A 22,152-nucleotide genomic window follows, 5' to 3' on the forward strand; every position below is an offset into this window, starting at 1 on the left:
ATATCGTTGATTTACAATGTTGTGTTAATTACTCCTGTACAGCAGTGATTCAATTATACATATATATACATTCTTTTTTTAAAAATATTCTTTTCCCTTATGGTTTATCACAGGATATTGAATATAGTTCCCTGTGCTATACAGTAGGACCTTGTTGTTTATCCATCTTTTATATATTCGTTGGCATCTGCTAATCCCAAACTGCCACTCCATCCCTTCCCCACCCCACTTCCCCTTAGCGACCACACGTCTGTTCTCTATGTCTGTGAGTCTGTTTCTGTTTCATAGATATGTTCATTTGTGCCATATTTTAGATTCCACATATAAGTGATATCATCTGGTATTTGTCTTTCTCTTTTTGACTTATTTTCCTTAGTATGATCATTTCTAGGTCCATCCATGTTGCTGCAAATAGCATTATTTCATTCTTTTTATGGCTGATAATGATAACCACTAGTTTGTTCTCTGTATCTGTGAGTCTGTTTCTTTTTTGTTATATTCCCTAGTTTGTTTTATTTCTTAGATTCCACATATAAGTGACAGCATACAGTATTTGTCTTTCTCTGTCTGACTTATTTCACTGAGCATAACACCCTCTAGGTCCATCCATGTGGTTGCTAATGACAAAAATGTCCTTTTTAATGGCTGAATAGTATTCCAGTGTGTGTGTGTGTGTGTGTATATATATATATATACACACCACATCTTCTTTGTTCATTCATCTGTCAATGGACATTTAGGTTGTTTCCACGTCTTGGCTATTGTAAATAGTGCTGCTATGAACATAGGGATGCATGTATCTTTTCAAATTATAGTTGTGTCTGGGTATATGCCCAGGAGGGAGATATACCCAGGAGTGGGATTGCTGGATCATATGGCGACTCTAAGAAAATGCAATTCTTAAAGAAACAAGATGTTTTGAATCAATTGATTTTACTTAATTTTCAAATAATTTTTCTACAGCAGTATTTTAGGTATAATTTACATACAATAAAATGCCCATATCTTAATTGTACTGCTGGATGAACTGGACAGTCATATTCACCCATGTAACCATCACCCCAATCAAGATTCAGGACATTCCCATCACCCCAGAACGTCCCCTCCAGCCGCCCTGCAGTCATTCCCCACCTCCACCTGCCACAGAGAGGCAGTCATGTCTACAGTGGGGTTTTTATTCTTGTGTGGCCAGAAAATGGAACCAAAAATGATTTTACAATTTAAAGCTGATAAAATAGCATTAAGAACCATAAAGCTCCATGTTGTCCACAGGTGCTCTTAATATTCTTTAATCCTCTATCAAAAGCTTGTCTAGTGTGTGATAGGAAGACGGGCAAATGACTTTGAGCTTGGTTCAGTTAACAGTGTGAGTGTGGATACAATTCCCTAAAATGTTGGCTGTACTCATGTGGATTCTTGATCTATTCTAAGTAGGTTTAAATAGGTTTTAAAAAGGTTTTCTTCACCTGGGAAACACTAATTTCAAGTAGTGCTTCCTGCCCTCCTATTTCTGATACCAAAGAGAGCTAGAAGGTAGAGTGATTTACAGTTAAAAACACAAAGTTTACTTTTTAAAAGACTTTTGATTATGCCAGGTTATCATTTGGGTTGAAGTTGGGAGTTAGATAAGCTAAACATCATTTCTTTTGTCATGATCCAACATTTTCTTTTATTGGAGTACAGTTGATTTACAATGTTGTGTTACTTTCAGGTGTACAGCAAAGTGAATCTGTTATACATATACATATATCCATTCTTTTTTTAGATTCTTTTCCCATATAGGTCATTACAGAGTACTGTGATGTAATTTCGTTCCTTTTTATGGCTGCGTAGAGTTCCCTGTGCTATACAGTAGGTCCTTATTAGTTATCTATTTTATATATAGTAGTGTGTTTATGTCAATCCCAATCTCCCAATTTATCCCTCCCCCCACTTACCCCCTGGTAACCATAAGTTTGTTTTCTATGTCTTTGACTCTATTTCTGTTTTGTGGATAAGTTCATTTGTACCCTTTTTTTAGGTTCCACATATAAGTGATAGCATATGATATTTGTCTTTCTCTAATCCAACATATTTAATTAAAAATTAGTGCACAGGGGCTTCCCTGGTGGCGCAGTGGTTGAGAGTCCGCCTGCCGATGCAGGGGACACGGGTTCGTGCCCCGATCCGGGAAGATCCCACATGCCACGGAGCGGCTGGGCCCGTGAGCCATGGCCGCTGAGCCTGCACTTCCGGAGCCTGTGCTCCGCAATGGGAAAGGCCACAACAGTGAGAGGCCCGCGTACCCAAAAAAAAAAAAAAAAAAAAAAAAAAATTAGTGCATAGATAGGAACCTCTGAGCACTCTCTTCTTGCTTAGAATCAATTTCCTACACCGATTTTTCAGTGGTTCACTTTTCCCCGTTTTAGGAGATAGGCAATGGTAACTCACATACAAGAAAATCATGAGAAAGGCACTTGTAGGTTTTGGTACACTGCAGATTTAAGAAACCACTAATACTAGCAGTTCTACTCATAAACCCAGGTAACCAATTCTGAGGTGTAATATCAAAACAAGAAGTCTGAGACCACACACACTGCAATTCCTGGTTCCTCTCAACAAACGTGTCCGTATCCTAGAGAGGCATTTTGTCTCTAATCACAATCAGTGGTGCACCAGCTTCCGGGGGTCAGAGTTCTGTTTTGGGGTACGTCGCTGTGTACTTGGGTGCCAGTTCTTTGATGAGATTCACATAGTCGGTTTTTTCCGCACAGGCCCTGCACTCTTCTCCCCAGCTGTACAGTATCTGTTTCAGCTCTGCTACTCTCATCTTGGACAGGTCCACTGATGCCAAATCCAATTTTTTTTCTTCATGACAAAAAGGAAAAGCACAATTTTTAAAAAACAAAACCAACTATGAAACACTTAGAAAAGCAAATAGTGTTACTTATCTTGGTGCTGACTACCCTGTGATTCAAAGTGGGGAACAGTTCCCGTGTCTATGGAAAACAAGACATACCTAAGAAAAATGTATCATATGCAAAGCTATTGGGATAACTCATGATCTGTTGGACTTTCTTTCCATGGAATTACACTCGCTTCAAAACAGGGCCTGTGTAGCTTTGCAGTCTTTGCTACCACTCCATGGCTTCTCAAGATCAATGTTCATAAAACAAATAGCACCGCATCCTAATTGCTGCTCCTAAGGTGAGAAGAACGGAATCAATAAAAGGCGGTACCTTGGGATGGCCCTGCGTGTGCGGCCAACTGAAAGCCACAGATTGTAACTAGCTAGAAAGTTACGATTCACTTTTATATGAGCTATGTCTGTGGTAAAACAGATGAGCACACATATTACAAAGCACTAATACAAATTAGTTTTTAAATACAAATTTAAAGAATTTAAATACAATCTAAAGAATGTAAACTAGTTTTTAAATACAAATTAAAGAAACCCAAACCCATGAAGAAAATTAGGAGCATTAACACTGATCCTTAATTGTTTTGGATCTCTGCTTAAACTCACCTGACCCCTCCACCCCTCCACTGGGATTCCCAAAATCATCACAGGGTTTATTGACAGACCTTTGGGGGTACAGCCACCTCTCTAAGGCTGGTGCCTCGGTACCAGCCAATCTGGCTCCTAACATTCTTGCCAATAATACCTATCACCAACATCTAACTCCTCTAGCGAGACTATTGTTTCCCTGTTTACAGATTATCTGCAAAGGCTGTCAAGAACTCAGCTACTTCTCTATTGCCAAGCCCAAAAATAGAAAAATAATTAAGCTCATCTATAATATACTTGTGATTCTGATTTCCCCGTGAGAAAGGGGCAATTTTTCTCTTTCGAAGGAAAGTCTCCTTCCCCCTTCCTCACCACCAGGGGTGTGCCTGAACATAGATACAGCGTTTAAGTTGACTTATTTTACAATTAGTGGCAGCCTAGGACTTTTTCAACTTGACCTCTTGAAGCACTCCTTTTTTCCCCTACATAGTAGAACATGGCATTTAAAAGCCTTTTAATAACCTAACATAGTTGTCAAGTGATTTATCAGAACTTCCAGTCAGTGTACCCTAAGTTAAAAGTTGGATTTTAGACTTAGGAATAAATGTAATCAGGAGGTAAAAGATCTATACACAGAACACTACAAGACTTTGATGAAAGAAATTGAAGAAGACACAAACAAATGGAAAGAGATCCTGTGTTTGTGGTTTGGAAGAATTCGTATTGTTAAAATGTCCGTACCATCCAAAGCAATGTACAGAACCAGTGCAATCCCTACCGGAATGCCAGTGGTACTTCTTACAGAGATAGAAAAACAAAATCCTAAAATCTGTATGGAATGACAAAGGACCCTGAATTGCCCAAGCAATCCTGAAAAAGAACAGCAAAATGGTGATTATAGTTAAGAATACTGTATTACATATTTGAAAGTTGCTGAGGAGTAGATCTTAAATGTTCTCATCACAAAAAAGGAAACGGTAATTATGTGATATGATGGAGCTGTTAGCTAACATGGTAATCATATTGCAAGATAGAGGTATATCAAATCAATGCATTGTACACCTTAAACTCACACACTGTTATATGTCAATTACATCTCAGTAAAGCTGGAAATAAATAAATAAAAGTTGGATTTTAAAGGCTTTTTTATTTGGAGGGTCAGCTACACTCTGCTCCAGAGAATCCTTACATTTTTTAATAGTGATTCCCATTCTTTTAAAAATCAGAGCAAAGGGCTTCCCTGGTGGCGCAGTGGTTAAGAATCCACCTGCCAATGCAGGGGACACAGGTTTGAGCCCTGGTCCAGGAAGATCCCGCAGAGCAACTAAGCCCATGCACCACAACTACTTAGCCTGTGCTCTGGAACCCGCGAGCCACAGCTACTGAGCCTTGTGCCACAACTACTGAAGCCCACGCACGTAGAGCCCGTGCTCCACAACAAGAGAAGCCACCGCAATGAGAAGCCCGTGCACTGCAACGAAGAGTAGCCCCTACTCGCCGCAACTAGAGAAAGCCCACGTGCAACAAGGAAGACCCAACACGGCCAAAAATAAATAAATAAAATAAATTTATAAAAATAAAAAACAGAGCAAGCGAAAACATTCTTTCAGGTCAAAAACCAAATAACACCTTCCTAATTGAAAACATAATCCAAGTCTACACTTACCTTGTCTGTTAATTTCCTGCCTGACATGACAAAATACCTTTAGGAGTAGAAACTTTTATAGCCCAAATTATTAATACTACACAGCTCAAAGGCCCCTGTTCAGTCTCAACTTTCCTGCCAAATATAAGCTGGGAAGAATTTAGAACTAGTGGTCTATTCAAGATAAATGGTTGAAGGAAGAAAATACTTTCTTGCAAGTGTTGGTAGTTTCTTCAGGTTATTCTAGAGGATTTGGCATTTGGCATTAACTTTAAAAGGGGGAAATCCTCTATGACTCCCTAAAACTACAGGGAAAAGGTCAATACCAACAGTAAATCTAGTCCATGGCTCCCCAAGGGCCTCTAGTGGCCAGCATTGCCAAAACATTAATAAGTACTCTCCTCTTCTCAATAATATCTGATTAATTTTTCTATTATTCAAGGATCCCAGTAAGATCCCTTGCTCATAGTAAAAGCTATTCAAAAGAAATTTGTTGAATGGAAGAATCAGGACAGTTTTGTCCCTTTGGGGGCTGTCGTTTATATGGACTCAGTGCTTCCTGCCTCTACTTCATTACTTGAAAGCCAATAAAAAAATAAATCTGCCTCATCAACCACCCTGGAAGTTAGGGCCTGCCCTTGGCCATTTGAGAAACAGTTTGTCTTTGCTATCTTCTGACCTTAAACCTATTTAAAGACATCTGTGTAGCTATGGTGCATAGGCTTATATTACACAGCTATGCTGGAAAATAAGACTAAAGTAATTCAGAGTTGGGTGCTAATTACTTAGGTAGTTTACAAGACTATGCCAGGTATGTAACATCAAACAATGACGTAAGCAAAGGAAATGGATTTCTACTGGTGGAATTACAGGCGTTAGGATAGGCTAAGTGGGGAATCCCCCAGCCTTTTATTTTATTTATTTCTTTGGCTGCACCGGGTCTTAGTTGCGCACTCAGGATCTTCCTTGTAGCATGCGGGATCTTTAGTTGTGGCATGCGGGATCCAGTTCCCTGACCAGGGATTGAACCCTGGCCCCCTGCATTGGGAGCACAGAGTCTTAACCACTGGGCCACCAGGGAAGTCCCCCTCCAGCCTTTTATGATACCTAATCAATCTACCCGAAAGACTGGCCCAGATACAAACCCTCTGTATAAGAGTAGATCTATGTATGTAAAATTTATAAGGCCAAGGATAATGTTTTAAATAGGACATCTTCCTTTTCTGGCTGTTTATTTTAGGCACCCTTGATAAGGCTATTTCGTCAGGTAAAACCTGCTTTGATGTGAATAACCTATTTCCTAAAAGTTGAAGCTGGCAGAATGATAGCTCTAGGAAGAACATTAGAGTCCCATTTAAAACTTCAGAGTCCTTACATCCCCTTTGAATAGATGCAGCTTTTGTCCTAATAGGTTACCAAGAGCTAATTCACCACGAGTAGCTGCTCCCTTGAAATTCTGAACTCTTCCTTGCCATATGTAGTTGACAACGCCTTGGTGATTTTAGAGGTTAAACTTTGCCATTTGGGTGGGCAGTTTTACCTAATGCTGACTGTACCAGATTTCATTTCTCTTCCCCCAAGAAGTTCAGATGGCACTAGGCACCACACAGCAGTCCAGCACCCTATTAGCAAGTGTAGAGCTTCTTTCTTTCTAACGCTGACTTTTTAGAAACTGGCCCTATGTTTACAGAATTGGCAATATGCTGGACATTTGGGGAAAAAAATTTGACTCCGTTATACCATATTTCAGCTCACAGATCTGACTGTCCATCTTCTTCAGCTTCTCGCAAATCTTCACTGCAGGCATGTGCACGCTCATTGGGCGAGTGACCTCACTTAGGATCTTTGTGGCCGCATCTTTTGTTGCTCCTAGATAGTAGCACTGAAGGGGAATGAAGAGACTTTAGGGGCCCAGACACTGAGAAAAAGCAAGTAGTATAGTTTCAAGAAGTGAGAAAGAGGTTAACCTAGTTTTTGTGGCCCAGCTTTTAAATTTAACCCCTGCTAAGACACCAGAAAACCAATGGCTCCATTCCCAGGATCAGCCTAATTAGAAGCGCCCTGCAATTCACATGATGCTTAAAGACTACTGATAAGAGCTAACACTTGCTAAATGTTTTATCTGCGCCGAGACACTGCTCTCAGGGCTTTAAAGGTATTGATGTATTTAATTCTCATAACAATCCTGTGACGTAGGTACTAGTATTTTACACCCAAGCCAACTGGAGGTCACCCAACTAGCGAGAAGAAAAGACCGAATTAATTTAAAAATCTAGCCTTTTGGCTCTGGAGTCCATGCCCTGTTCCATCTTGTTCTACTGCCTTTCAAGCTCCCTGACAAGCGTTTGACGTTTAAAAATATAAAGCTTAATGGTGCAGACAAATGCTGAGACTTTTATAGTGTGTCAGTGGTGAGCAGTCAACGAGGAAAATTTAACTGACAGATTCAACATGACGATTTTAGGCAAAATGAATTGGCCCAAGCTTGTCTTTAGTGCTGTAAAAACAGTATATTGAAACAGGTTATTTGTGTATACCCAGGAAACACCATTACAAGATAATAAAAGTACTTCATTAATTATGCATAAATAATGATGTAAAAATATTTTGATAGGTTTCACTAATTGTCTTGATAAGAAGTGGAAAGTCTACCCACTCTTAACTCAGGACAGTAAATTCTCATTAGGAATTCAGTTGTATAATTTCCTTTAAGAAATCGTGGGATTGGTTGCCTATGGTTTTTTCAAAAAGCCAAATGAAATGAGACATATTCTAGATGAAAATACATTGACTCCATTTCCCTGAAAGATCAATTTCTGCTTGCTTTCTGCAGTGAGCAGGCTTGAGGCAAGCATCGAAGAAGGAGAACATTAAATTCAAGATGAGAAATGAAACGATTAGCAGTTTTCTCCGAGCACAGGGAGAAAATGAAAGGTGAAGATTTACCATACCAGGCGGTTTTCTTTTCCTTTGACATCCAAGCAAAAGCTGGTCAATTCTTTTTCTATGGTGTCCAGAGAAAAGTTGACTCCTCTGGCTATCAAGGAGTTGTAGAATCGGTTCAAGAATTCTTGACACACTAGAAGGAACAAATAAATTATGTATTTGTGTACAATATCACCACTACCACACCTATGTATATGTTTCTCCCACCAAATAAAAAAGTAAGTATGATTCAACGCATTGTGACAAATTAAATTCATATCTTAAGCATGGTTTCAGGCCTGTAGCTTTTAGCTTAGTGTTGGGCCTTGAATAACATGAGCTTATTGAATCAATCCGTCAATCTGTGGAACCAAGTTCCACTTAATAGGAGAACTTTCCCACAAAATGTCACTCACCCTAAAAGAAAATATTGCCTCCTCTGGGATATGATGCTTGGGACAGCTTTGTTTAAAGCACAGAGAAAAAACAGAACATGTGTCTGGAATGAGGCCCCTTGGTAGTCTGCATCTGCCTGTATGTTCCAGTTTGAACCCCAGTCGGAACAATCATATTCAATCCCACGGTCCAGAGTCAGTGAAGAGATGACCCTCAGAAGAGGCACAGGCAATAAGAACAACCACAGTTACCATTGGTTAGCACTGTTCTGAGTACTTTACGTGGATCAACTTATTCAAGTCTCCGAACAAAACTCGGATGTAGATACGTTACTATCCTCGTTTTACACATGAAGAAGCTGAGTCAGAGAGAGGCCAGTGAGCTTGCCCAGTAAGTGGTAGAGGGAGATTGACCCCAGATGGTCTCCCTCTGGGCCCACATGCTTATCCACTAGGGTACTATGAATTAGAAGGAGGCTGCTTTCCCACATTGTTGTCCCAAAGGGGAAGTGTCCAAGCAATCAGAGGAGGACATGGAGGCCAGAGCATATGCCGGAAAACAGCAGCCCTCACATTAGAAAGAATTTTAGGGAAATAGCATGAGGAAGACTGGCGAATTCTAGGGTAACCTGGAATAAATTTAATAGTATAGCAAGACTCTGAAGGAAAGAAATTACAAAACTTTATCAAAAGACCTAAAAGTAGACCTAAGAAATGGGAAGAATAGCCATGTTCATGGATGGGAAGATTCAATATTATGGATGATAATTATTTTTAAGTAGATCAATAAACTCAATGCTCTTCTAATGAAAATCTCAATAGGCTTTTTTATAGATTTGATAAACTGATGCAAAAATACAGATGAAAAAACAAGAGCAAATGAAAGTCAAGAAGTACTTGAAGAAGAAGGAGGTTGGGGAGTTGACCTTATCAGATATCAAGACCTAATTCTAAAGCTATAGCATTTGAAACACTGTGGGACTGGCACAGAAATAGACCAGTGGAACAAACTAGTGAGTCTAGAAACAAATCCACAAATCTAGAGGAGCTTGGTAGAGTACAGAAGTGATGCTGAAAATCAGTGGGGGAAAAATGGGCTAGTCAATAAATGGTACTAGGACCACCTGCCATGGAAAAAGTTAAACTTAGACACCTATCCAAAACTACACACAGACGTGAATCCCAGGTGAATAAAGACATATGGGAAGAGCAACACTACAAAAGTTTTAGAAGAAACCTTTGGAAAACATCTTTATGGCATCAGGATAGAGAAGGATTTCTTAAAGAAGAGACCAAAACACGGATCATACATTTGATTACATCAAAATTAACCAGTTTTTTAATGCAAAAGAAATCATAAGCAAATGATAAGACAAGCCACAAACTGGAGGAAGATATTTACAACTTATAAACTGACGAAGGATTAATATCCAAAATACATGAAAAATCACCATGGTCATACCCTTAGGTCCAGTCATTACCAATGACTATAACCTCTGTCATCTCAGTGGAAACATCCCATTGTCTGATCATCATCTCCCATCTTTCCAGCTCACATCCTCTAACACCCCAAGGTAAACAATTCCCTGACCCCGCCAGGTCATACTATTCATTGATTCTGCCACCACTTCACCCTGCTTCCCCACCCAGCTTAGATTCCGTGGTTCAACATTATAATAACTCCTTTGCACACAAACTGAACTCCCTTGCATCTCTCTCCCTTGTTGGACTCACCCAGCAAAATCCTAACCCTGGTTAAAACTTTGCACCTATACTCACTGAACATGGCTGGAGGAAATAGCACAGCCGTACTCACTGGTCTCACTGTAAATTCATGACCGCTCATTTCAGTGAGCCATCAGTGCTCCCAACAATCCTACTACATTGACCTCATTCTCACTCTCTCCCACTCCCAAGAGGACAATTGCGCAGCTCTCTCAAACCTTGTGTCACACCTCCACCCCATCCTCAGCGATGGTGGTGCTTCCTATCTCTCTGAGGGAAAAAAAAAGCAACAGGAAAGAACTCTCGCTTGCTCTGCCACCACATCTACAACACGTGTATCAGCACAGTCTACCTTAATTCTATGAATGAACTGTGACAACCCTTCCACCTGCTAAAGTAGATCCTATCAACTCCCTGCTTCTGCACCTCTGCCCTCTCTCTCCTGTCTTGTTTCCATTAACATGCTGTTAATTCTTATATCTTAAAAGCAACACAACCTCTCTCAACATCACATCCCATTTCTCCACTCCTGTTTAAGAAAAACACTCTAAAATAATTTTTATACTTGTAGTTTCCAGGTCTCTTCTCTCTCCCTCTCTGTCCCTCCCCCACCCCACACCAAGTTTAAAGCCAGCGAGTTATAAAATGTTCAGTTTGAAAAATAGTGTCCCTTGTCTCCCCTTCCCCATTTCCCCAAACTCAAAGCTTTCGTTTTCAACTCTTATAGCTGATTCCTTTGGAATTTACAAATTTTAAATAACATATTTGTGTGGCTAATTCCTAATTTTATTTTTAGTCTTAGATATTTATTATAGTTTTTTCCCGTGGAAGAGAAAGATTTAACTCTTTTGCCCAGACCCATCTCTTGTAAAAAGCATTTGGTTGGATGTTTTTATGTAGGCTTACAATCTTTGTCTTTTAACTTGAGTATTTACTCCTTAACTTAGTACTTGAAAAATATAATAATGTCACCTGCAGGAAAAGAGCTACAACGTTTTAGAAAAGATAATAATAAAGTTTAAAATCAAGTTAGTGGAATTATTAAATTATCAGCGGGCTAGGAACATTATTTTCAGCAGTTCCATCCACACCTTCTAGAACTGAAGGCAGTCCTACATTATCTGCTCCCGCTTGATTTTGGAAGGAAAAAAAGACACCAGATTAGTCTTGCTGGTACCGGTACTAGGGGAGAATTGCTACCTAGGAATAAAATACATGTTGTCATGAGTTAAGACTTAAGAATAACCAGAAGCTCTTGAATAATTTGTATATTACTTCATTGTTCTAATTTTATTTTTAATATTGCCTTAAATAAATTAGTTCCCAACTCCACACTCAGAAAGCAGTATAGGTAGGGATTCAGTGCTTTGGCTCTGAAGCCAGAGTCTCTGGGTCCAAATCCTGGCTTTACTAGTTAATATTTACTAGCTGTGGCTTTGGGCCTTTCAACGTTGAATCACCCGACAGTCTAATTGCCATTCCCTTTAAGTTCATCAGTCTTCTTTCTCTGTGTTTAAGATTTTCTCTTTTCTCCTTTTGTGTTTTGCAATTTCCTTCTGATATGGTTAGATGTGGAAGTATTTTTATTTATACTGTTTGGAATATACTGGACTTCCAAACCTGCGGATTGATGACTTTCATCCGTTTGGAAAAATGAGCTATCATCTCTTTTGCTCCACCCGTACACTCTCTCTTCTCCTTCTGGAAGTCCAGTTAACATATGTGGGAATTTTTCTCTTGATCTGCATTGTACCTTTATCTCTGTTTCATATTTTTATTCTCTTAATTGCTCAGTGATTCCTTCTTGACAATTTCTTCAGTCTTCTAACTCACTAATTCTTTTCTCAGCTGTGTCTAGTCTGCGGTTAATCTCACTACTTTCTATTTGTACATGTTTATTTGGTTCTTTTCCAAATATGTTTGGACATTTTTTGTTTTGGTTTTTTTTTTTTGGTACGCGGGCCTCTCACTGTTGTGGCCTCTCCCATTGCGGAGCACGGGCTCCGGACGCGCAGGCTCAGCGGCCATAGCTCACAGGCCCAGCCGCTCCGCGGCATGTGGGATCTTCCCAGACCGGGGCACGAACCCGCGTCCCCTGCATCGGCAGGTGGACTCTCAACCACTGCACCACCAGGGAAGCCCTGTCTGGACATTTTTAATAGCCTCCTGCCCTTTATTCATATTTTCAATCCCTTCCTTTATTTCTTTAAATATAATAAAAATATTTTATATTCAGTGCCTGATAATTGTAAAACCTGAAGCCTGTCCAGGTATGCTTCTTCTGTCTCTTGTCTCAACTGGCTGTTACTTACGGTGCTCTTCTTCCCATGGGTTTGTGATTTTTCTGAATGTGAGCTTTCTTTCTTAGAACTTTGTGGGAATTATTAGAATTTTGTGGGACTGGATTGAAGGTGGATTCCTATGTGAGATTAACATTTGCTGATGCCTACTTGAAATCCCTGTAAACTAAATTCTCAGTTTGAGACGTTTTGGATCACCCGGGTTGGCTGTGTCCATTTGGGCTTCAATGCATATGTGTGGTAGCTTGTGAGTATGAGTGATCAAGAGACATTTTTGTTTTACCTTTTATTCAGTAAAAAGTTCAAGTACTGCAATTTCTTTTAGTCTCTAAAGAATGGTGGTAGAATTGTGGTTATTTCCAGGTCACCTTTTATAAGGAAAGTCTAGCTCTCTGGGGTTCCAAACTAATTGGGGGAGGATCCAGTATGACACACCTAACTTGGGAAGGTTCTGGGCTATGTCATTATTCTTTTTATTTTATTCATTCTCTTTATTTTACATCCATGAAAATCTAAGTTTAAATCGCCTGGGTGGCAAATACCCTCAAGAAAAATCCCAGCTTCAGGGGTCCCTTTACCTCTTTTGGTTTCCACTTTCACATTGTTTTTGGCCTCTGGGTATGCCTTACTAACTCACACTTAACATTTTCACATTTTTATTTTATCCAGTGTTTTCAGTTGTTTTCAGCTAGACGACCAGAAATGTCAGTTTTTAGAACATGAAGTCATATTCATTCCTAATGCTATTTAATAGGAACAGAACGCTAAATATAATATAGCCGTGTCGTGGTTTTAACAAATATTTATTGAGCAATCAGTTAAGCGCCAGACAGTATTCTACAGGTTGTTGGAAAAACAAAGCTCTTACTCTCAGGGATTACATTCTGGTGAATAAATAAAAGTATCTTGTGGCTGTGAAGAAACATAAATTTGGTAAGGAGGATAGAGTAATAGTATAAGGTAATAGTATTATTCTAAATGGGGTGGTCAGGGAAGGTCTCTCAGATAAAGTCGTGTTTGAGCATAAAGCTTAAGGAAGTGGGAGAACACCTTAAGTGGAGTGCTAGGGAAGACCCCTCCAGGCAGAGGGAAGAACAACGTAGGCATGTCCTTGGCAGGTCCAAGAACCATAAGGGAGCCTCCCTCCCACCAAGAGGGAGGATGGTAGAAAATGAGGTCAAATGAACAGCAGCATGCCAGGTCATCTAGGGCTTTGAGGTCATGGTAAGGGCTCTGGGTCCTACTCTGAGAAGGCACGCCATTAAAGGTTTTGAGCAAAAGGGTGCAGTGATCTGACATTACTTTTAAATTATGCCTCTGGAGGTTCTTTGGAGAATAGACTGCAGGGTAGCCAGAATGAAAGCAGGCATAACCATTTGGAGTTTCTTAAAATAGCTGCATACCTTGGACCAGGGTGGGAGCATTGGAGGTGATGAGAATGGTTGGATTCTGGATGTATTTTGAAGGCAGAGCCAAAAGAATTTACTAATGGATTGGATGTGGCATGGGGTGGGGGCGGGGGCGGCGGCAGCGGGCGGAGACAGAAATCAAGAATGACCCCAAGGATTTGGGCCTGAGAAACTGCAAGAGGGGAGTTGCCATTTGCTGAACTGGTAAGACTGCAGGAGAAGCAAGTTTGTGGAGACCAGCAGGAATTCAGTCTTGACATGTGAACTTTGCGATACTTCTAGACAAATGTGACGATTAATTTTATGTGTCCACTTGGAGGGTGTTTTTGAATGAGATTAACATTTAAATCAGTGAACTCTGGCTAAAACAGATTGCCCTCCATAAAGTGGATAAGCCTCATCCAATCAGTTGAAGGCCTGAATAGAACACAAAGGATTGGCATGAATAGAACAAAAAAGCATGAGGGAATGCTCCAGCAGACTGCTTTCTGCACCATTGGCTCTCCTGGGCCCCCAGCCTGTTGGCCCACACTGCAAATTTTAGACATCTCAGCCTCCATAATCAGGAGAGCCAATTCCTCATAATAAATCTATCTGGATGTATGTATGTATCCTATTGGTCTGTTCCTCTGGAGACCCCTAATATAATGTCTGACACTGCAAACAGTAAAGAGCTGCTGGGGATATAAATCTGGAGTTCAGGGGTGAATTCTAGGACAAATACTAAATTTGTAAGTCACCAACATTAAAATGATCTTTGTGGGATGAGACCACACAAAAGGGAGAGATCCTGGGTCTCAGTCTTGTGAAACTCCATTGTTTAGAAATCGGAAAGATGGAAAGAACCAGAAAAAGACCGAAAGGAGCAGCCAGTAAGGGAGGATGAGAACAAAGAGTGAGTGTGTCCCAGAAGACAAGCAAAGAAAGTGTTAAAAAGGAGGGACTGATTGATCAGCTGTGTGAAATGCTATTGATAGAATGAGGAAAACGAGACATTTGCCAACACGTATTTTGCTAAGTTTAATTAGCAAAAGACCAAGTATGCAAGGGAGACACCTACTGTCATGATCCTCGCATAAACCATCGTTAAAGCCTCCTGGTGACCTGTAATTCTCCTCTTCCTGAAAAAGAAACCCTGTGTCCTGATGCCTCAAAGCTCTTTCTCTACTCCCACAATATATCTTCAGATGATTTCTACACCTTAACTGTTGCTCTGTTGTCAATGTATTACCTAGAGGGTGGGTGTTGGGAATTCTAACTTGTACTTTGAAAGATACACTTTTGACTCACTAAAAGCTATATAATATTTTATTGCAGCATATGTGCGTACATGTCTTCAACAGAATTGGGTGCCTACCTTATGCCCCACACCACGGTAGCCACTGGAGATGATGTGGTGAGAGAAACGGTCTTGACTGTCAAGGAATGCACACATGGAGGAGACCAAAACGATTTCTCCACTATGAGACATGTACTAGATAGTGTGGGAGAACAAAGGAGAAGCACCTCCCTGGAGGAAATTGGAGATCACTGAAAGATATTTAGTGAGGAAATAACATGATCACCCTGTCATGGGAAGGATGCTGTTGTGGGCTTACACGAAGAGACTAATCTCACTATAATCTCTTCAAATATTTTCTCAGGTCCTTTCTCTCTCTCTTCTCCTTCTGGGACTCCTATAACGTGAATGTTGTTTAATGTTGTCCCAGAGGTCTCTTAGGCTGTCTTCATTTCTTTTCATTCTTTTTTCTTTATTCTGTTCCAGGTCACTTATCCGTTCTTCTGCCTCAGTTATTCTGCTATTGATTGCTTCTCGTGTATTTTTCATTTCAGTTACTGTATTGTTCATCTCTGTTTGTTTGTTCTTTAATTCTTCTAGGTCTTTGTTAAACATTTCTTGCATCTTCTCGATCTTTGCCTCCATTCGTTTTCTGAGGTCCTGGATCATCTTCACTATCATTACTCTGAATTCTTTTTCTGGAAGGTTGCCTATCTCCACTTCATTTAGTTGTTTTTCTGGTTTTATCTTGTTCCTTCATCTGGTACATAGCCCTCTGCCTTTTCATCTTGTCTATCTTTCTGTGAATGTGGTTTTCATTCCACAGGCTGTAGGATTGTAGTTCTTGCTTCTGCTGTCTGCCCTCTGGTGGATGAGGCTATCTAAGAAGCTTGTGAGATTAATCTCACTATAAATCACCTAACAAATTAGTAAGTTAAGGATCCTGGCATGCATTTATTGCTATAACCAGATAACCATAGTCTTTTTATTTATGTCATAGGGTTTTGTTTATTAAAATTAGTCCCATAAGTGAATGTATAATTATTTCAAAGTAAAAAAAAATTAATAGCCCCATAATACAATCCTTTTAAATAAATTCAGAAACGTTTACATTTTTTTTTTCAGTAAGCTTCACATGACCTAAAGCAGTCATAAACTTGAATATTCACAGGGTCCAGGCAAGTAAAATGAATGGGTAAAGCAATCCAAGTTTAGGAAAAACAAAAACCTAAAGAACACATGTCCTTTCTAAAAAGAGCAGCCACCATCAGTTCCCACTATATGGACATATGGGCTAGTCTTGACTGGTCACCTGGTTTTCAAGATAAGCCAGAAATCTGAACTTTTTAAAATGACATCTCCCAAGTTTAAAATATAGCCAATTAATTTAGATGCTTTTTTTCAAAATACTTTGTGAACTTAATAAAATAAATTAATAGGTCCCAGGTGGTTCATGGACTATCAGGGGTTTTTTGTTGTTGTTGTTTTTTTGCGGTATGCGGGCCTCTCACTGTTGTGGCCTCTCCCGTTGCGGAGCACAGGCTCCAGACGTGCAGGCTCAGTGGCCATGGCTCACGGGCCCAGCCGCTCTGCAGCATGTGGGATCTTCCTGGACCGGGGCACGAACCGGTGTCCCCTGCATCAGCAGGCGGACTCTCAACCACTGTGCCACCAGGGAAGCCCAACTATCAGTTTTTTACTGATAAAAGAAGTCATTGGTGTCCCATGCCACAGAGTAGTCAAGATAAGAATGGAAATTTGCCCTACAGTATGTATAGAATTTTAATCTTATACACTGAGGGAAAATTAATTGGCGAATGATAAAGACTCATAAGCTGAAACAGAGCCAGATCTAGACTCTATTTCTTTTTGTTCTAAAACCAGTATTTCCTTTGTTGTGATTCTACAGTGGAAAAGGAAAATATAAGGAAATATACACCCAGGTTACTGAGACATGCAAGTTAATAATCACAATATGCTGTAATAAATTCAAGAAAGATGTTAGAAGCTTCACAATTAATCCAGAGGCTCTGGCTCTTCTGAAATGTTTTTAAGTAGAAGCTCCAGCAATTAAATTACTGATGATTAAGCCAGTCAACTGTTTATGCCTCACAAATTCTGCTTTAAACGTATAGTACCCAGTTATAAGGGATCTTTAACTGAAAATTATAACTTGGCTGAACAAATATCTATATCTAAAGTTTGACAATAGCATCATGTAGGTATTTTAAATTTCTGGAGAAAAGTTTAATTATTGCAGGGCTGATAGAAAACTGGACTCCAATTGTTAAGACTTTATTCAGTTATATTACAGTCTATACTCACCCATTCATTAAACATATATTGTGAACCTACCATTTCCTGTTATGTAAGAATAGATTCGAAAGCTCAGAGAAGGGTGAAGCGGATATACATCTAAGCTAATTATTTTAATGAATGAAACACAGAGGTAAGTGCTACAGTAGTCCAGGAGGAAGGAGGTAGCACAGCTAATTATCTCCTTTGACCTCGTTACCAGCCCTCTGCTGTAGGTATTATCACGTTGATTTTGCCAGAACCGGGTACAGTGGCCTCAGAGCCAGAAGGCTGGGTGGGGCGTAGACCCACCTGTTCTGAGTGCAAGTCCACAGCTGAGATTCTGTGAACAGAAAAGGAATCTTTTTTTGTATTCCTCCTCTTTCTAAGGAGTTAAGGTACGCCTTTGTTAAGAAACTTTTCCCTGTAAAGTCCTAACAAATGTTAGTTATGTGCTCTGATTTAAGCCATTTCAACTCAATTACAATTTGTCATGTTTTCTCCTTTGGGGAGTTATAAACTAACTTGAACTTGAAAGGCTTCTGTGCAAGGAAAGGCAAGTCTCGCCGGTTAGGGCAGCAGAATCATTTTGGAGCCAGGGTCGTCTGCCTCTACGTGCGTTTGCACAAAATCGAATCCAAATCCAAACCCACCAGCTCTGAGGCAGTTTAATCGAGCAAGACCAAGAACGCGGCCTGAAGGTGTCACTGGGCCCGGCTCGAACTTTTGCCTAGGCTTGGGCGAAGGCGATCGGAAGCCACGGCCAGGGCCCGTATTTCCTAAGTGAAATGCTATTTATAGACAGGCCCGAGAGAAGCCAAAGCCGACAACAGCTGCACTGCGACGCGGTGTCACCGCCATGCAAGCAGGTCTCACACCGCTCACCTTCACAGTCGGCGCCCAGCCGCCCCCCGGCCTCCTGGCCCTGCGCCCGCCCCGGGTTAGAGACCCAAAGCCCGGCGCAAAAGGCCACCACTGCGGCTGGGCTCCCGCACCACATGCTGAGCCAACTCCAAACGCCTCGCCGCCGCCTGTTAAATCAACCGCCGCGCTGCTATCGCCCGGGGCTGCTCCAGGACGCAGGAGCGCAGACCCGGAGTTGGAAAATAATCTGCCTGGAGTTGCTGGGACACATGATGCAACTCAACCGTGAGTTTCCATTGGCTCTCAAAAAAAGGGCATGGAAGCGGGCGGAGCGGAGCAGCCGCTTCCTTTCCCTCCCCGACCTGCGCGTGCGCACTCTCGCTCACGCGGTGCCTCCCCAGCGGGGCGGGGAGAGACGCAGTAAAGCTATTCGCTGACTGCTCGAGGGGGAAGGCGGGACCTTCACGCTGATTGGCGGGGACGCGGGAAGCCGCGGCGGAGGGACCGGACGCAGTGGGCGGGCGGGAACGTGAAGTCTCCGCGGTGCCTGATGGGGCTGTTCCGCGGCCTGGCGCTCTTGCGGCCGGGGGCACCGGTCGTTACTGCTACCGCCGTGTCTGCCGCCTCATGGCGGCCATCGGGGTTCACCTAGGCTGCACATCAGCCTGTGTGGCCGTCTATAAGGTGAGGGACTCGGGGACTTGGGCTGCGCGTACCCAGTTCTCTGGGTGCGAGGCCAAGTCCTTTGGTCTCCTGCGGGGCTGTGAACGGCGTGTCGCCGTTTTGGGGACGTCGCGCGGAGAGGTGATTCTGTGGGGAAGTTTCGGGCTGAGAGCTGGGCGGACCTGGCCTCGTCCCCCGCGGCTCCTCAAGGAAGGCCGCTGCGGACCCGGGACCTCGCGGGCGCGGGAGGCCCCGAGGGGGGGCGGACCCGGGACCTCGCGGGCGCAGGAGGCCCAGAGAGGGGGCGGACCCGGGACCTCGCGGGCGCAGGAGCCCCCGAGCGGGGGCGGACCCGGGACCTCGCGGGCGCAGGAGGCCCCGAGGGGGGGCGGACCGGGGACATCGCGGGCGCAGGAGGCCCCGAGGGGAGGGCGGACCCGGGACATCGCGGGCGCTGGAGGCCCCGAGGGGGACCTGAAAGTGTGGTACCCGGAGGTTTCTGGATGTTGGCCAAGAAAGGTTTCTGGACGTTGGCCAGAACGCGGGGTGGCCGCATTCTGGAACTGGAGGTGTTGATCCCGCGAAGCGTGTGAAGCCAGATGATGGTGTGTGCTCTATTCAGTTGTCCTTTCTGGAAATGAGAGAGCCTGACTAGGAGTTCGGGGCTTCCTGTCATCAGTGGGCAGGTGGAAGGAGCAATAATGAGGGACAGCCCTGATCCTAGTCTCACGTTTAAATGTCAAATGATTTGTAAGGAAAAGCCAAAGGGTTTAATGCTAGTTCATCACATGTAGAGAGTGAAGAAAGATGCATTTATAGGAAAAGGAAGAGAAGTAGGAAGTTTAACGCAATAAGGCTTGCTATTGTACATAGATAGGTTGTTATTACGTCTGTTCTGTTATCCACTATGCAGAGCAGACTGAAAAAAATGAGGTAGTTCTTCATGGAATTCTGATCTTAATTAAAATCTAGGAAATTGATAAGGACAATTAAATCTACTTGTTTAAAATAATGATAAAGCAGTTTTTCTCTCCACATATATGTCAGAGTAACACTGGCCCACCCATGTCTGAATATATCTAAAGAGACTGTATATTTCATCACAAAAGAACTAATACAGTTGCGTATTTTTCTCCAGGATGGCCGGGCTGATGTGGTCGCCAATGATGCAGGTGACAGAGTTACTCCAGCTGTTGTTGCTTACTCAGAAAATGAAAAGGTACTGTTCCCCTCATTTTTGAACTTTGAAATAAGGAAAAAATTATGTGCGTTGTAATATATTGCTCTTTTTCAGGTTGTTGGATTGGCAGCAAAACAAAGTAGAATGAGGAATATTTCAAATACAGTAATGAAAGTAAAGCAGATCCTTGGCAGAAGGTATGGAATAAAATAATACTTTTACCCATGGTAATAAAAACGTGTTTATACATTCTAAGTGTAATGTGAAATGAAACTAGAAACGCCAGTGTGTTTTTTCATTGTTTTTTATGACTGGGTCATTTCACAGAATACTCTAGGAGGCTGTTATCTTCTGATACTATCTTCTGCTGAGTCTTCTCAAGGATGGGATTCACTCAGACAATTGTTTCTTGCTTTCAGATCTGTTAGTATTGATAGATGCCAACATACATTTAGTTTTGATAATTTGTGTCATCCAGAGGTGGGAATTTGGACTTATCACATTTGTACAGTACTTTTTTAACTGAGGGAACTTGAAAGATTGTGTGCGAATTTGAAGATTTCTTTGCACTGTAGTTGAATTTCGTGGAATCTATTATAATTGGTGAAATATTTATGTAGAAGCTATTGATTTTCTTCCTCAGATCTTTTTGTGACACTTTCTGGGAACTAAGTTTAACAGTTGGCTTTCAAATTTAAGCATTAGGGAAACAGCTTAATTAATGTCTTAAGAATCAGGTTAATCAGCTGTTGTAACTTTAATTAAAAGATTAAAGAGGCTCGCTTCCCCAGACTTCTGTCTCCTCAAATTATAGATTACCATGATAATTAGGGGTTTTCATTTTCACTGGAGTTGTAATACTTGCTATAGTGTTTTTAAATTTTCAAAGTGCTTTCACATCTATTATTTTATTTAATCCTCTCAAATCCCTGTAAGATTGTCAGGGAGGTTTTATCCCTTCCCATTTCTAGATGAGAAAATCAAGGCACACAGAAGTTAGATATCCCTAAATTAGTTACGGGGTAAACTAGAAAGGACTGCAGTCCAGGGTGCCTAACCGTTAGCCCCAGGTTCTTTCCTTTCTACTTCGTCAGTTAAGAATTTAGGTAGAAATTTCCTTGTGTTGACTTTAGGATTGGGGGGATCATGGATTAAATTTAAAATTTATTTCTTTTATACATACAGATATTTTGTACTATCCCTTACCTGTGTTTAGTTAAACTGAATTTGATACTCATTTTTTTCCCCTTAGGAGCTTTATGCATTACATCAAAACTTGTAGTATTTCAGAGAGAATTCAAATATTCTCTGATGATACATATATTCCCATATCCATTTATCTGTTGACAAAATTTAGTACTGAGCATATTGGAAATAATTTGAGTTGGTGTCAAAAATTTTCAAATTATAGACTGAAAAAGAAATCAGGGAGTTGTGGAAGCTAAATTCACTCATTGTAAGCAGCCAACAATGTATTTTTTAAGTAAACTTTTTTTTTTTTGAGATAATGGTAGATTTACATACTGTTACAAGAAATGATACAGAGAGATGGAATGTATTATTGGATTTACCATTTTCTCCCAGTGGTAACATCTTTCAAAACTATACTACAGTATCACAACCAAGGTACTGGCATTGATATAATCAAGATACAGAACAGTTCCACAGATCCATCCCCTTGGTAGCCCTGTTTGTTTTTTTGCTGCTATTTTGGGGCAGGTGGTGGAAGTAAAGACGTGGAGGTCTTCTGCCATATTATGCAAAAAGCTTTGTATTAGCAAGAACAACTTCAGCTCACTTTTCTGGCCCTGGAAGTTACCTTTTAACAAAAGAGTGCAATGGTGACAGTCAGCTGGGTAATACATAGGCACAGCATGCTACTTAGACCAAGGTTAGTAAGGAATGAGCCCCTTTAGACATGTATTGCTATGCCATGGTCCTGCTAGGACTTCTCCAGAATGAGCTGCCTCATGGTCCAGGCATTT

At 41.3% G+C, this 22,152-nt stretch overlaps 2 protein-coding genes across 17 annotated transcripts in view; one reads left to right on the forward strand and one right to left on the reverse strand.

The window, feature by feature from the left end:
* Positions 1 to 238: 238 nt before the first annotated feature.
* On the reverse strand, positions 239 to 18,599 carry CDNF (cerebral dopamine neurotrophic factor). The gene is made up of 4 exons (XM_004316673.4): positions 18,346 to 18,599; positions 8,084 to 8,211; positions 6,873 to 7,014; positions 239 to 2,847 (listed from the first exon to the last, which is right to left on the reverse strand). The coding sequence occupies exons 1-4, from the start codon at positions 18,458 to 18,460 to the stop codon at positions 2,669 to 2,671; spliced, it is 564 nt and encodes a 187-aa protein (XP_004316721.2). The 5' UTR covers positions 18,461 to 18,599; the 3' UTR covers positions 239 to 2,668.
* A 251-nt stretch (positions 18,600 to 18,850) lies between these two features.
* LOC101322174 (heat shock 70 kDa protein 14) overlaps positions 18,851 to 22,152 on the forward strand; it is a 34,624-nt gene continuing 31,322 nt past the window's right edge. For 8 of the 16 annotated variants that reach the window (XR_012330430.1, XR_012330431.1, XR_012330432.1 and 5 more), the window contains exon 1: positions 20,282 to 20,364. Coding sequence is in view for 2 of the 16 variants with exons in the window: in XM_019933473.3 (XP_019789032.2) it covers positions 18,952 to 19,008; positions 20,126 to 20,206; positions 20,282 to 20,364 (221 nt within the window). In the remaining 14 variants the exon portion in view is untranslated. Of the gene's footprint in view, positions 19,009 to 20,125; positions 20,207 to 20,281; positions 20,365 to 22,152 lie in introns of those variants that run through there. The other 8 variants (XM_019933473.3, XM_004316671.4, XM_019933466.3 and 5 more) reach the window with 6 other exon arrangements.

Source organism: Tursiops truncatus, chromosome 2 (genome assembly GCF_011762595.2).
Source record: "Tursiops truncatus isolate mTurTru1 chromosome 2, mTurTru1.mat.Y, whole genome shotgun sequence".
In the NCBI taxonomy this organism is placed as follows: domain Eukaryota; kingdom Metazoa; phylum Chordata; class Mammalia; order Artiodactyla; family Delphinidae; genus Tursiops; species Tursiops truncatus.

Excerpts from the sequence above, each read along its gene's own strand:
- CDNF (XM_004316673.4), bottom strand. The coding sequence starts at position 18,460 with ATGTGGTGCGGGAGCCCAGCCGCAGTGGTGGCCTTTTGCGCCGGGCTT. Across the intron at positions 8,212-18,345 it reads GCTGGGCGCCGACTGTGAAG|TGTGTCAAGAATTCTTGAAC; the intron begins GTGAGCGGTGTG and ends TGTTCCTTCTAG. Across the intron at positions 2,848-6,872 it reads GATCTGTGAGCTGAAATATG|AAAAAAAATTGGATTTGGCA; the intron begins GTATAACGGAGT and ends TTTGTCATGAAG.